General features: G+C 44.0%; 1 protein-coding gene across 1 annotated transcript; it reads left to right on the forward strand.

Moving 5' to 3' along the window:
• The first annotated feature begins 3,825 nt into the window (after positions 1-3,825).
• On the forward strand, positions 3,826-14,228 carry thoc3 (THO complex 3). The gene is made up of 6 exons (XM_078411100.1): positions 3,826-4,027; positions 6,314-6,470; positions 7,392-7,596; positions 10,100-10,261; positions 12,733-12,833; positions 13,812-14,228. The coding sequence occupies exons 1-6, from the start codon at positions 3,845-3,847 to the stop codon at positions 13,973-13,975; spliced, it is 972 nt and encodes a 323-aa protein (XP_078267226.1). The 5' UTR covers positions 3,826-3,844; the 3' UTR covers positions 13,976-14,228.
• The last annotated feature ends 1,316 nt before the right edge of the window (positions 14,229-15,544 follow it).

A 15,544-nucleotide genomic window follows, 5' to 3' on the forward strand; every position in this document is an offset into this window, starting at 1 on the left:
CCCCTCCCACCCCTCCAACAGCCTCTTCACCCTCCTGCCTTCAGGGAGAAGGTTTCGCAGCCTGAGGTCAAGCACCACCCGACTAAAGAACAGTTTTTTCCACCAGGCTGTCAGGATGCTGAACTCTCTCCCCTCCCTTCCTCCTCTCTCCCCTGCCCCTATTGGACCTGGACTTTAACACCCCACACACACGCACATCCAGCACCAGACACTTTAAAAAAATTTTTTTTTAACGCATTTGAAGTGACTATATTTTATATTTTATGTTGATTGTTGTTTGCTGTGCCTTTTTAATTTTAACTTAGTTTTATGCACTTTGTTCCTCGGGATTGTGGGAAACGGTATTTCGATTTTCTGTCTGTGTAAACTGGCTGAGGATTGACAATAAAATTGACTTTGACTTTGACTTGACTTGACTTTGGATACCAATGAGGGAGGTTTTGATTAGCAGATGGGAAAAGTAATTCGTAAAGACTAGAGGTCACCTGCAACCTTTTAAATTTGTTTGGTTTAGTTTGTTGTCATGTATATCGAGGTACAGTGAAGAGCTATTATTTATGCGTTGTAATCCTTGTTTCTGTAAAATTTCCAAGTAGGATTTAATCATATCTTACACCTGTGTACATGGACTTTCCCCAAATCTCTTCGCATAGAAGGTCCAATTGATGCATGTATACCAAATATTGGGGCCTTCTACCCAAATGGATTTGGTGAAGTTAGGGATCTCAGGCTCAGCTCCCAGATACAGGTCTTCCCAGATTACAGCAGGGTTCCATTACTGAGAAATGACCGGAACCGAAACACTTCACGTTAGAAATGTGGCTGTGAACTGAGTTCCCACAGGGCATAAGATGCCTGTAACACCACAGCAACAAGCAAATTTATCCAGCCAGTCTCCAATAAGCTAATTTGTCGTACTGTTTATATCAAGCATTTATAAGCTGGAAAGAACCTGTAGCTTTGTACATTTGCTCAATCCTTTGTGTAGGAAGCATTCTGAAACAGGGTCTCGGTCCAAAACGTCACCCATTCCTTCTCTGCAGAGATGCTGCTTGTCTCGCTTAGTTACTTAAGCTTTTTGTATCTATGCTCAGTACTTTAGTATCTCCTTGCTCTCCAATAATTCGATCTTCACTACTTACAGTACTGCCTTTGGGATCCCAATAGTCATGTCCTGCTAATATTATTCTCTCTTGAGCTATCCAAATAATCTAAACCAGCTAATAATTTGTCTACAACTTTAGTTCAGACTGGTATGCTCTTCCAAATATTTTCTTAAAATCTAAAAATAACATGGACATTTTTCTGTCCTCTGCAGTCAACTACGGCTCACCTTTTACAAATCCATACTGCTTCTTCCTGCATGTATAGGGCTCTTGCACGGCCGGCGAGGTTACGACCCCTGACCCGTAATGTTGCCATGCAACGCCTTCTGGAGGACAAGGGGTGTACTGGAGGCAAGCACTTACTATGGCTGCCAGTACAACGGGACCGTCTTCGGTCCCAGCAGCCGTTGAATTATCATTTTTTTGCCAGAATTCTGCCATTAAACGTGCAACACCTCAGTCCCAACCAAAAATCTTTGTGAATGGCACCACATAATTACAGTGCTTAATCACACCAGGCTGCTTAACTTCATACCTATAAACTTAGTACAGCTGCAAACCTCACGCTAGATACCACAACATGCATACACTGCCTGTTGAACCATGTCAATCTCACCACCTCAGTATAATCCACAACACTTCCTCATTCTTGTAGAAGACAAGTTTCTGCAATTAGAGGTAGCAAGAACTAATGAAAATGGGAGAGACTTTCCTGCAGGTCATGCTTCTGTACCACATCAGGCAGCATTGGTCATTTTAGTGGCTGTCAAGGGTTTTTAACTAATCAATTCACCAATTCAAATTTTCTTGGCTCTAAGTATAAAGTTAAATGTCTTTTCAATTATATTGTGGATACAGTAGTTATATTGTTTGCAAATGCCTAATCTCTGCTTCCATGACTTTTTAAAATGAAACAAAAAGAGATACAGCTCGTGGAGGTGAAATTAAAATTAACAGAGAAAGCAAAGAACAGTTCATTAAATATGATCAATTGGCCTGATACAGAGTGGATCTCTAGTGCAAATATTCAAACAGTAACATCCAAAGTTTAAAAAGTGTAAGAAAATAACTGCAGATGCTGGTACAAATCGAAGATATTTATTCACAAAATGCTGGAGTAACTCAGCAGGTCAGGCAGCATCTCAGGAGAGAAGGAATGGGTGACGTTTCAGGTCGAGACCCTTCTTCAGACTGATGTCAGGGGGGCGGGACAAAGGAAGGATATAGGTGGAGACAGGAAGTTGCGAAGGGGGGGGAAGAGAGGGATAGAGGAACTATCTAAAGTTGGAGAAGTCAATGTTCATACTGCTGGGCTGCAAGCTGCCCAATTGAAATATGAGGTGCTGTTCCTCCAATTTCCGGTGGGCCTCACTATGGCACTGGAGGAGGCCTATGACAGAAAGGTCAGACTGGGAGTGGGAAGGGGAGTTGAAGTGCTCAGCCACCGGGAGATCAGGTTGGTTAAGGCGGACTGAGCGAAGGTGTTGAGCAAAACGATCGCAGAGCCTGCGTTTGGTTTCGCCGATGTAAAGAAGTTGACATCTACAGCAGATCCAAAGTTTAAAGATCACGAAGCAGCAACTCTTCAAGAAATAGTTATAAATGTCAACTATCGACTTATCCAAGAAGTTGAACAAAAATAATTGTTTGCAAACATTTTATATACAAAGAAATCGCAGTTGTGAACACTGCCCAATCTCGCACACAGAATCTGCCTACTAAAATGGCGCTGAAATTCCCCCACGACCTACTACGGTTTTTAGTCGAGTGATCTATCTTGCTCCTCTATTATCTTTGGTTGTGTCTATCTCGAGTAGGTATGGCGCAAAATGCTGGAGTAACTCAACGGGACCAGGCAGCATCTCTGGAGAAAAGGAATGGGCGACGTTTCGGGTCGAGAAGACCCTTCTTCACTTCAGGCTGAGTAGATGTGGACTGGATGCATGCCCCGGCTCAGGTGTGTAGAATTATATTAAACATCTGCAAATGGTGGAAGAATGAAATAAGCCCCGAAAATGCTCGAATTACTCGCAAATCAGTCTGAGAATCGGTGCGGGCGCTTCAATGTCGGGAGCCCCGACCGCCCCGACGTGGCAACTTCAACAACCTGACCGCGGGAGAAGACGGCAGGGGAAGAGAAAAATACATTCTGGCCTTCCATCACAGTGAGGAGGTGACTGGAGGAGAGTCACTGTAATGGATGTTTCTTTTGTTTGGTGTTGGTTATGATTGTAGGTGTTATTGCATTTTTATTGATTATTCTTATTGGTCTTATTGTTGAACTGCGGGTAATTTTTCATTTCACTGCACATTTATGTGTATGTGACAAATAAATTGACTGTTGACTATTGGAGGAGGACAGTCATGACACCGCGCTGCGCCTGGCGCCAGGCTGCTCGATGTCGATGACTCGCTCCTCCCACAGCCGACACCCGGGTTTTGTTCCCTTCGCGTTATAAATAAAGTTTGTTTGGTGGAGTCCGTTCGTACCATCTCTCCTTAAATTTAGGGGTCCATTGGAAAGGAGACTTTTAAAATTAGAGAAAAAAAAGATTCCGAGTTAACCACAGATATCCATCTCTGATAAATTAGTTCTAATTCACTGCGAGCGCTCTCCCCGCGGTGCCCTGTGTCCCCGCAGCCTGGGTGGATGTCTCCGGGGGCGGCTGAGCACCCCCACCCCCCCCCCCCCCTCTCTCTCTCTCCTCACCAGTCCCCGTGGCCCGCAGCGCGCTACAATGGCGGCCGCCTCCGACCTGTTCGCGACGCAGGAACATTTCAAAACCAACGGCCGCACCAAGGAGTTCTCGGCGCACACGGCCAAGGTGCACTCGGTGGCCTGGAGCTGCGACGGTCGCAGGCTCGCGTCCGGCTCCTTCGACAAGACGGCCAGCGTCTTCGTGCTGGAGAAAGACCGGCTGGTAGGAGCCCGGGGGGGGCTGATGCCAAGGGACCCGGGACTCGGCGCTACTCACCCACCAACACATCCACCACCTCCTCACAGTCACTCATCACCCCCCCCCCTTCCTCTCACAGTCACTCATCACCCCCCCCTCCTCTCCCACCCTACCTCCACCTCAATCACCCATCACCCCCCCTTCCTCTCCCACCCACCACCTCCTCCTCCTCCTCCTCCTCCTCCTCCTCCTCCTCCTCCTCCTCCTCACAATCACCCACCACCGTCTCCCCACCCACCCATCACCCCCATTCTCCCCCACCCACCCATCACCCCCTTTCTCCCCCACCCACCCATCACCCCCTTTCTCCCCAACCCACCCACCCATCACCCCCTTTCTCCCCCACCCACCAACCCATCACCCCCTTTCTCCCCCACCCCCTTTCTCCCCACCCCTTTCTCTTCCCCCTCAGTCAACCATCATGTCTCCCCACCCACCACCCCTTTCCCACCCACCCTCCACCTCCTCAGTCACACATCACCCACTTCCTGTTCCCTCACCCACCCTCCACCTCCCTCACCCACCCTCCACCTCCTCACAGTCACTTATCACCCCCTTCCCCCACCCCACCACCTCTTCTCCCACCCCACCACCTCTTCTCCCACCCCACCACCTCTCCCCCCACCCCACCACCTCTCCCCCACCCCACCACCTCTTCCCCCACCCCACCACCTCCTCAAAGTCACCCATCACCGCCTCCCCACCCACCCATCACTCCCTTCCTCTCCCCCCACCCTCCCCCCTTCTCACAGCCACCCACCGTCCCCTCCTCAGTCACCCATCACATCTCCCCACCCACCCATCACCCCCTTCCTCTCACCCCCACCACCTCCTCACAATCACTCATTACCCCCCTCCCCACCCATCCATCACCCCCTCTCGTCTGCTTCATCGCAGTCACCCATCACCCCCTCCCCACCCCCATCACCCCCTCCCCACCCACATCACCCCACCCTCCCCCTCTTCACAGCCACACACTGTCCCCACCCCACCCACTCATCACCCCCTTCCTCTCCCCCCACCCACCACTTACTCACAGCTACCCATTACCCTCTTCCCATCCACCCTCCACCTCATAGTTACCCATCATGTTTCCCCACCCATTCATCACCCCCTTCCTCTCACCCCACCACTTCCACCTCCTCCTCCCAATCAATTATTACCCCTTTCCCCACCCATCCATCGCCACGTTCCCTACCCCCACCCACCTATCACCTCCTATCCTCTATCCTCTCCCGTCACCTCACAGCCACCCAACCCAATAATCATCCCACCCAACCCCACCCAACCCCACCCACCCGATACCTCGCAGCCACCCATCACCCCCCTCCCCACCTATCACTTCCTCACTGTCAAACATTACTCCCCTCCCCACCCACCACCCCATTCCTGTCCCCCCACCCATCACCCTCTTCCCATCCACCCACCCAACCCTCCCCCCCACCCATTGCCCCCCTCTCCCATCACCCATTCCCCACTCATCCATCATCCCACATACTCCCGCGCACACCATCTCGCCCTGCAAACCCTCCTTCGGATCTGGGTCGCTCTACACATCCTCCTCAACCACTCCACCCTCTTTCTCCTGCAGAAGGTCCCAATCTTTTATATTTTAGTCAATAGTCAAGTTTATTTGTCACATACACATAAATGTGCAGTGAAATGAAAGATGACCCACAGTCCAACAATAAGAGCAATAAAAATAAGCAATAACACACAATCATAAACCAACACCAAACAAAAAGAAACATCCATCACAGTGAGTCTCCTCCAGTCACCAGCGCACTGTGATGGAAGGCCAGAATGTATTTTCTCTTCCCCTGCCGTCCTCTCCCGCGGTCAGGCTATTGAATTTCCTCATCTCTGCCCCAACTTTCAAATAAAGGATGTGCACTTCTGAATAATTTGTCACAAGAAGTAGTTCACAGAAAGCGCAATATGTTTGCAGTAAAACTGATAACATTGCACATTCAGGACACTCATGGAGCTGGATTGGCAGATATTTTCAGATGTTACTCCTATTAATAGTCCAACATTGCATGTTTCATAGTATTATTATTTTATAGTGAACCAGATAAGATTAATGGCAGAACAGGAACTGGGGCTTGGAGGATGGAAGGGCAATACAGGAAACATCACCTGTTGAGCCAGATACTGATCAATGGAGATATCCAATTAGTTGAACAGCAGACTATTGGAGAATTTTAAAATATCCTATTCTCAAGCTATTCTAAAAGATTTTTTTTTCAGGTTAAGGAGAATAACTATCGTGGTCATGGTGATAGCGTAGACCAACTCTGCTGGCACCCTACCAACTCAGACGTTTTTGTGACTGCTTCTGGAGATAAAACTGTTCGAATCTGGGATGTCAGAACTATAAAATGTGTTGCTACTGTCAACACCAAAGGTACTGTCAAAGGAGGTTTTGTTGACACTGCAGTATATTATAAAGTAGTTCTTGTATTCAGGAATTGCAAATTATTGGATCAATTACATAAAGGAAATTATGTCATTTACCGCCAGTATATATAATTGAAATCTATGCATTGAGTTGCTCTTACTGGACATTGGAAAGGCTTAATATACCTCTGGAAGACTATCTTCATAGGGTCATTGAGAGAAACAGACCTTTCAGCCCAAGTCTGTGCTGACCATCAGGGCACACTAATCCTATCCGAACCTATTTTATTTCCCACACATTCCCATCAACCGTTATATTGCACTGTTGGTATTTGTGGTTATGAGTGTCTGGCTCCCAGGCCCAGGAATTCTCTCTTTTAGCCTCTGTGCCTTCTTAATTTAGTTTAGAGATACAGCGTGAAAATAGGCCCTTCGGTCTTCTGAGCACGCCGACCAGCGATCAACCATACACTAGTTCTATCCTACACACTAAGGACAATTTACAGAAGCCAATTAACCTACAAACCTGCACTTCTTTGGAATGTTTGAGGAAACTGGAGCACCCGGAGAAAACCCACGAGGTCACGGGGAGAACGTACAAACTCCGTACAGACAGCACCAGTAGTTAGGCTCGAACCTGCGTTTCTGGCACTTTAAGGCAGCATTCTACTGCTGCAACACTGTGCCGCCCTCTCTCCACCTTTAACATCCTTCTTTAATCTAGCTTTTGGTCAGCTGTCCTAAATTCATTCGGTTGTTTGATAATTCTAGGATAATCCACTAATGCTAGTGGATAAATTATATATCGTCATATTTAATCGTAGAGAATTGTATCCGTAGAGAATTAACAAGTACAAAATTAGTAAATTTTGACTTTTGATTATAGTAAAGGGAATGTGTGCAATGTTTCATGGTCCAATGTTTTTAGGTGAGAATATTAACATTTGTTGGAGTCCCGATGGACAAACGATCGCTGTAGGAAACAAGGATGATGTGGTGACTTTCATTGATGCAAAATCACACCGGTCGAGGGCTGAGGAACAATTTAAGTTTGAAGTGAATGAGATCTCTTGGAACAATGACAACGACATGTTTTTCCTAACCAATGGCAATGGTTGCATCAACTTACTCAGGTAGTTAACATTTTGAATTTTTCAATGTGGGCTGTCAACGATAGGTGTAATTGAATTTATAATATACTAGACGACCCGTGGACCCATTGGGTCCAAACCTCTCCTGCATTGGTCTAGCACCCTCCCCTCCCCCACTCCAAAAGCACACAGCAAGATCCTAGGGTATATACGAGGCTGTGGCGGCCGGGGAGTCTCCCCTGGGGCCGGGAGCGGGGAGAGGGAGCCACCCACCCCGGCCCCGGGCGGCCATCGCGGTGGATAGCAGCAGGAGAGCGGCCGCAAGGCGCTGCCCTGTAAGGGGTTTCTGCGCCGAGCTTTCGCCCGACCTAAGGTCCCCGTGCCTTGCTCTGATCCCTTGACCAGGCCGCGCACACTGGTTCCCCGTGAGTGGTTCGACCCACTCACCCCTTACGGTTCTAGACACTGGACTTAGATGCAGGAGCGTTGATAGTGCAGAAAAATTCCACCAGACCAGATTTTAAAACCAGGGTTTAAATGAAAAAGGCTTTTATTTAGCGCTTGGGACTATTGTCCATGAATACTTATACAGTTCTATAATACATGTCTATAAAACACATACCGAATCACACGAATACTTATAACTATGAATCATAAAACACACAGTTCTACAAGACATATACACGACTGTAAGATGGGGAACGTATGACACATCGCAAAATTGACCAACACATATTTCTTTACACACCCAACGTTTATTCAAACCACCCTCCCCTCTACACTAAACTATGTCCAGGATATGCAAGATCTGGGTGCATGCTCACCATGGGGCTATTACTGGGGTTACTGGCTGTTCGTTTTGCTGTATTTCTCCTCGAGTTGCGTGCCTGTTCCTCTCTCTTGCATCCGTTCTTCTTGCCTGTCTTTTCTTCCTCCTGCATTCGTTTTCTTGCCTGCTTGCGTTTCTTGCAGATTTTCTTCTAGCTTCAGCTTCTTCTTCCAGTATTTCTTCTTGAGTTTAAAACCCAAAAGTCGTGGCCAGTTATACTATTCTGACCCGTCCTATCTCCCGCCAGATCTTGGAATCTCTTTGTTTAAAAAGATATGTATGAGTTTTCTCTCTGATCTGCGCTTATGTCCGGGGATACCGGGGATGGCCAGACGGTGTTAATTGGTATTTCGTTGCAAGGTGATGGGTTTAACTGGTTTCCCATCACCTACCAGGTAGTTTTCTATGGGCTATTGTGCCCCCTTAACGAGATTAACTGTGTAGGTCGGCTTGGGGCATTGTGAGTATGCTGATGTCAGTACCCCAGTGTCTGGACTTCGACCTGGTTTCGCAAGCTTCTGCATGGCCAATACCCATCCATTGTTCTGGCCGTGGCTTTGCAGAAACCTAGAGACTGGGCTGTAAGGTTTTTGCTTTTGTGGCTGGTCCCTTGGAAAAAACCGACCGCAGCCTTTCTCCGCCATCAGCCCCAGTCTCCCGTTTAAAATGTCCAAACTGCAGCTCTTTGGTTTTGTGTTGCTTTCAGAGGGAAAACTTCTCAAATCTTACAGCCCCATGTTCGTCCTGCTGACGGCCATCTTCTATGACCTCTCTGCCGCCGCGCTGCAGTGCACATTTCCCCAGACCTCAAGTACACCAGAACGGAGACCCACTGAGCTCCTCCAGTTTTTTCCTCAAATGCTCGGTCAGTTGAATTTGGCAGAGAAATCTGTTACCAGGAAATTAGGAGCAAAGCTATTTTGATTTAACTGTTTCAATGTTGTTTTTAAACACTTAGGGGATATGGTGGAAGTAGATGCAATAACAATGTTTAAGTGGTATTTAGACAGGCACATTAATAGGTAGGGAATAGAGGAGTACAGACCATGTCCAGGCAACTGGGATTAGTTTGGATTGGCATCAAGTTAGGTGCAAGCAACATTCACAGCCTTTAGATCTTTCAATCGGTTGAAGAGCAGGTGCATGGGCTTCAGTGCTGTTCTTGTGACTACAGCTGTCCACATGTAAAGGGAGGCACAGTGCCTCATCGATGTGCCATCAGCCAGTCTCCCAGGGGAAAACTAAACCCTGGACCATGCTGGAATGAAACAACAAGGCCCAGGGTGCAGTTGACTGGTAAACATGGGGTTGTGGAAGATCTGCATCAAGAGTTTTAATTAATTCCAAGAGAAAACAGTGAGATAAACATCAGCATCTGATCAATTGTTCACCCACGCTAAGGGAATAGAGTGCAAGTATGGAAACCCGAGAATAATCACTTGATATTAAATTCCGCAGATTTGGCATGGCAAGGAAAATAAATTTCTTTCAATAGGTTCAATGTATTTATACATTTTCTTAGCCCTTCTACAAATATAAATTTATCTTAAACTTCCAGAATGTACTTTTGTGTACAAAACTGTTATTTGAGTATTTATTACTGTCTAATTCTGATCTTATGTTTTACTGCAAAAAGGTTGGGTTGTTTTCAATAGTTTAATGAAATAATCTGACATTGCAAATTCTAAGTTTTTAACTTTTTAAATTATGTTTCAGTTATCCAGAATTGAAACCTATTCAGTCAATCAATGCACATCCTTCGAATTGCATTTGCATTAAATTTGATCCAACTGGCAAATATTTTGCGACAGGGAGTGCAGATGCACTGGTCAGCCTTTGGAGTGTGGATGAACTTGTGTGTGTGAGGTGCTTCTCCAGGTGAGTCAAGGTTGGAATGTGCTCAAAATATTGATAATCAGCTTGGGACTGATCATGGAAAGTAGGGAAGCTATTGCATCTGACCTGTTTTTACATTAGCTGTTTTTCAAATCCATTTTACAGTGATGGGAAGCTGCTTATTTATTTATATTTTTTAGTAACATGTGTTCTTTTGTATTTGAACGTGACAAGGAGAATTGTTAATTTAGAGAGTTTAGATTAAGGCCCGATAATGTCTCTTTTTCAGACCCAGTTTTATATACTGAGATCATATATTTTATAGACTGCCAGTTTCTTCCAGCTTCGCACCATATCTAAAATCAAGCCGTTCCTCTCATTCAAAGATCTGGAGAAAGTCATCACGCCTTTATATCCTCTCGCTTGCACTAATGCAATTCCCTGTATACTGGGATGAGTCAGTCAGTCATCCCTGTCCCGCAAGGCTCCTTACAGGTATCCGAAAGAGGGACCATATTACCCCTATTCTGGCCTCTCTCCACTGGTTGCCAGTACGGTTCAGAATCGATTTCAAGATTCTCTTGTTTGTCAATAAAGCTCTAAACGGGCTTGCCACCCCCCCCCCCCCCCCCCCAATATATCAAAAACCTTCTAACCCCTTACTCTACCTCCAGATCCCTCAGGTTGGCTGTCCCATGGTCTAGGCTTAAGCTCAGGGATGACCACGCTTTTGCAGTTGCAGCTTCTAGACAGTGGAACAGCATCCCCCTCCCTATCAGATCTGCCCCCTCCATCGGCTCTTTTAAGTCCAGGCTCAAAACATACTTCTATTCTTTAGCGTTTTGAAGCCTTCTGATGGGGCTGATTTTTGTTTTGTCCCGTTGAACTGTTTTTTTTTTGTGTCTGTTTCTTAGTGTGTTGTTTTTAAATGTGCTTTTATAAATAAATTTGACTTGACGACTTTCCCTATCAGGTTTACTTGCTTTCTGCCCTTTCAGGTCCACCAGAACACCCTTAGGTCGCCCAGGTTATCTCACCTGCTCCTGGTCATCCTGCTACCTCTACCTTCTCCATGCCGCCTGTCACATCCATGCTTGATGTGGATGGTTCTTGTGTACTTTCTCAGCCTTTTCATGCTTCACCATACTTTGTATGCTAGCTCATCACCCTGCACCTCTTCACATTGCTCACCCTCAGCCATTTATTGTTGCAGATTTTTAGTTTGCAGTTGCTTCGCTCTGTCCAGTTTGCTCATGATTCATGTACATGGTCTGTCCTACTGCTCCCTTACGGGTCCCAAATGTTTGGGACACAGACCCATCATTTATTTATTTGCCTCTGTACTCCACAAATTGAGATTTGTAATAGAAAAAAATCACTTGTGGTTAAAGTGCACATTGTCAGATTTTAATAAAGGCCATTTTTATCCATTTTGGTTTCACCATGTAGAAATTACAGCAGTGTTTATACATAGTCCCCTCATTTCAGGGCACCATAATGTTTGGGACACAGCAATGTCATGTAAATGAAAGTAGTCATGTTTAGTATTTTGTTGCATATCCTTTGCATGCAATGACTGCTTGAAGCCTGCGACTCATGGACATCACCAGTTGCTGGGTGTCTTCTCTGGTGATGCTTTGCCAGACCTGTATTGCAGCCATCTTTAGCTTATGCTTGTTTTGGGGGCTAGTCCCCTTCAGTTTTCTCATCAGCATATAAAAGGCATGCTCAATGATCGGTGATTGACTTGGCCACTCAAGAATTGACCATTTTTAGCTTTAAAAGACTCCTTTGTTGCTTTAGCAGTATGTTTGGAATCATTGTGTTGCCGGCCAATGGGTTTTGAGGCATTTGTTTGAACTTGAGCAGATAGGATGTGTCTAAACGCTTCAGAATTCATTATGTTACTACCATCAGCAGTTGTATCATCAATGAAGATAAGTAGGCCTTTAATTTCTGATTAGCTGACCACTACTTCTCCAAGATGGCACCAGATCGTGGCAATGCTTTGCAAGCTGGTCCCAGAAGGAGATCTGCTGTCATCCATTGCAATCATTCCATTCTTTTTTAAATCTTTATTTCAACAGCAGCATTTCTTACACTAACAATCTTCTCTTTAATCTCCTTTTAATCTAAAAAACTATAGTTTATTTTGACTGGGTAGCACACAAACAAAAGCTATTTACTGTATCTACACGTGCCAATAATAAATCAAACGAAATCTCCTCACAATAGGAGTAATTTATCGTAACATTAAACTATTGACCAGCACCTCTTTGGAATGTGAGAGGAAACCAAAGCACCTGGGGAAACCCATGCAGGAGACCAAGCAAGCTCCCAACGGGTAGTATCAGTAGTCAGGATTGAAGGCAAGAGCCAGATTGAGGGCAATTTTATCTGCTGTGCTGCAGAACCAGAATGACAACCTATTGATAAGTTTTGTTTTTGCCAATAATTAAAAAAAAAAAAACAGAATTTTTTAATTCACAGTTTTGGTCCTTTGCTTTCTTCAGACTTGACTGGCCTGTAAGAACGTTAAGCTTCAGTCATGACGGGAAAATGCTAGCATCAGCTTCTGAGGATCACTTCATCGACATTGCAGAAGTAGAAACTGGTATGAATTTGCAAATAAATGTAGTGTTAATTGGTGACCAGTGCCATTATTCTTGTAATTAAATGTCTTTTAAAGTAAACTTGTGTTTCTCTTTAAATGCCAGCCAGCTATTTTACAAACCTGACTTGACTCTATATTTGAGATGTAAAGCATATTTGAGTTGTAAAGCATAAAATCCATGATCTCCAGAGATGCTGCCTGACTTCTTGAAAGTTTACTTGTCTCTGTTAGGCTTTTGTAATAAACTATCTTTTGACATATGCATATGTGGCATATGAAGAGCATTTTGATGTCATTCATGTCCTTGGCCCATGCTCCATCGGAACTTGATTGTGGGCACCGCATACATTTTATTCAGATCCTCGATCAGTTTGAACATTTATTTAAAGGGAGGAAAGATCATGCCTAATCTGCTGGGCCTGAACATTCTTACAAAAGGATAGAACTAATATTTGTCATATTACAAAGAGAAATAATAAACCAGAGAACTGGGCAATTTTAGGAAGATGAAATCACTGAGTAAAGAATTGGTAGAAATAGAAAATATAATTGAGAGTGAAGTGCAGGGTGTTTTTTTTCCCCACCGGATACTGAGTGCCTGGAACATACTGCTTTAGTTGAAGCTGATGCGTTAGTGACATTTAAAAGACAGGGCATGTATATGGATATGCAGGGACTGGAGGGATAGGTGATGGTCTGGGCATCATGTTCAGCATGGACATTGTGGGCCGAATAGCCTGTTCTTGTCCTGTACTGTTCTATGTTCTATGTAAAGTGGCATAAAGTACAATTAGGAATAGAGAAAACAAATTTGTGTTCTGTGGCTGAATATATTTCTGTGCAATAGTTATCCTGACTGGCTTCGTACGGATATGAAAATATGTGAAAATATGTGTTATGAAATGCGGAATAGTAATTGTCTTATTAGTAAGTGCCTTTCAATACAAAGTCAATTAAAAAAAAATATTTTTTCAATAGGCGAGAAGCTGTGGGAGGTGCAGTGTGACTCGCCTACTTTCACTGTAGCATGGCATCCAAAGCGACCACTCTTGGCTTTTGCTTGTGATGACAAAGACGGCAAGTATGATAACAGTCGAGAAGCTGGAACTGTTAAACTTTTTGGACTCCCTAATGATTCATAATACAATACTCCTGGACTTCAGTGAAGCTGCTCAACAGTGTACAGAGTGAAGCATGCAAATACTACATTTGCTTTGGACTCGTTGGTTTCATTTTTGAATGAAACTTTGTGGAAAAACTTTTTTTACTTTGATATGAGTGTATTTTGAATTTGAATGCTGATAACATAGTTCACCACTTAATGTGGAAATGTACTGTTCATGAATTTCCCTGGACAAATTTGATATTAATAAAGCCTTTTGTATTTAATGTGCAAATGTATTGCTGAATAATATCCAAGTAAACTTCTCATTTCACTGAAATTGTATGAGTTGAAATTAACTGCTAGTGGAATATTTCCTACACATGAAAAACCACATAGAATATTTCTAATGCGCAGTTGATTCATTTGTTGTGCATCAAATTCCTTATTTATATGAACTGTAGAAGGTAATTTCACAGGAATACAAGTGCAGAAGAGGGTGGTCATGTGGTGACCAAACTACTGAATGTTAAAATTGCCATCATTTCTTAACACATTGTTGAACTGTTTCACGAATTAAGAATTTTATTACATTTGAATAGTTATTCAAAGTCTCCTTGAAATGATTTAAATTAATAGATGTATTGGACGATTCAACATTCTAGAAAACATGCACATTCTTGTCCCAAACTGACCTTTTAACACATAATATTGCGAGAAAGCGACTTTATTGATGGATATGAATCTTGGTACCCGTGATGAAGCACTGATACACTAACTTATTGTGTCTCATTACCTTGTGTAGTATCTCAATACATCTATTGTAATACAAATTATGCACATTCCTTCATAGAGGTGATACTTTATTTTTACTTGTAAAGTAATAGACAATAGGTGCAGGAGTAGGCCATTTGGCCCTTCGAGCCAGCACTGCCATTCAATGTGATCATGGCTGATTATTCACAATCAGTACCCAGTTCCTGCCTTCTCCGTTCTGAGTTTTAATTAGAATTTACAAGTTAAATGTTCAAAAATACTTTCAGCAGCACGCACATTTCTGGAGAGAGTTTCAAAATTTTAGCCAATATCATAGGTGAGATGCATCTGAAAGTCCTTGATCAATTGTAAATGATTAGCAGCAGGTATTCCCTTATGAACAAATCATAATTCTCTTTTCTTTAATCCTTTTAAAATGAAGTATCTGACCACAATACAATTCTCTGCAGCTCTGTTAAATCAAGTGTTCCAAACCTTGCAGCAATATTTACAGTTCTTAAGGAATTCTGCCTGCTTTTTATCCAGTATACACATCTCGCAGGGATCTGCCAATCATAATTAGCTGACTTTCCTTCGAAGCATTTTAAAAAAAAGCTTCATCTTTCATCTTTATTTGATGGGAAAACGCAGGTGCCTTTGGAGTTAAGAATTCCAAGACTGTAAGAATCGTGTTGTGTAGCCATCATCTGTTAAGTTACTGGTGGTATCTTTTAATTGGTGAAATGTTTCCAATTCAATTGATTATGCTCAAACATCTCAGTCCTACTATCCATCAAGTCCTTTCTGAAATTACTTATGTAGTGCCCAGCCTATTTGTCATTATGTCCATTCT

Source organism: Rhinoraja longicauda, chromosome 14 (genome assembly GCF_053455715.1).
Source record: "Rhinoraja longicauda isolate Sanriku21f chromosome 14, sRhiLon1.1, whole genome shotgun sequence".
In the NCBI taxonomy this organism is placed as follows: Eukaryota; Metazoa; Chordata; class Chondrichthyes; order Rajiformes; family Arhynchobatidae; genus Rhinoraja; species Rhinoraja longicauda.

What these genes read in the sequence shown, in the direction of transcription:
- thoc3 (XM_078411100.1), top strand. Translation starts at nt 3,845, where the DNA reads ATGGCGGCCGCCTCCGACCTGTTCGCGACGCAGGAACATTTCAAAACC. An exon ending in TGCTACTGTCAACACCAAAG is followed by an intron (nt 6,471 to 7,391) that starts GTACTGTCAAAG and finishes CAATGTTTTTAG; the next exon opens with GTGAGAATATTAACATTTGT. An exon ending in TGTGTGAGGTGCTTCTCCAG is followed by an intron (nt 10,262 to 12,732) that starts GTGAGTCAAGGT and finishes TGCTTTCTTCAG; the next exon opens with ACTTGACTGGCCTGTAAGAA.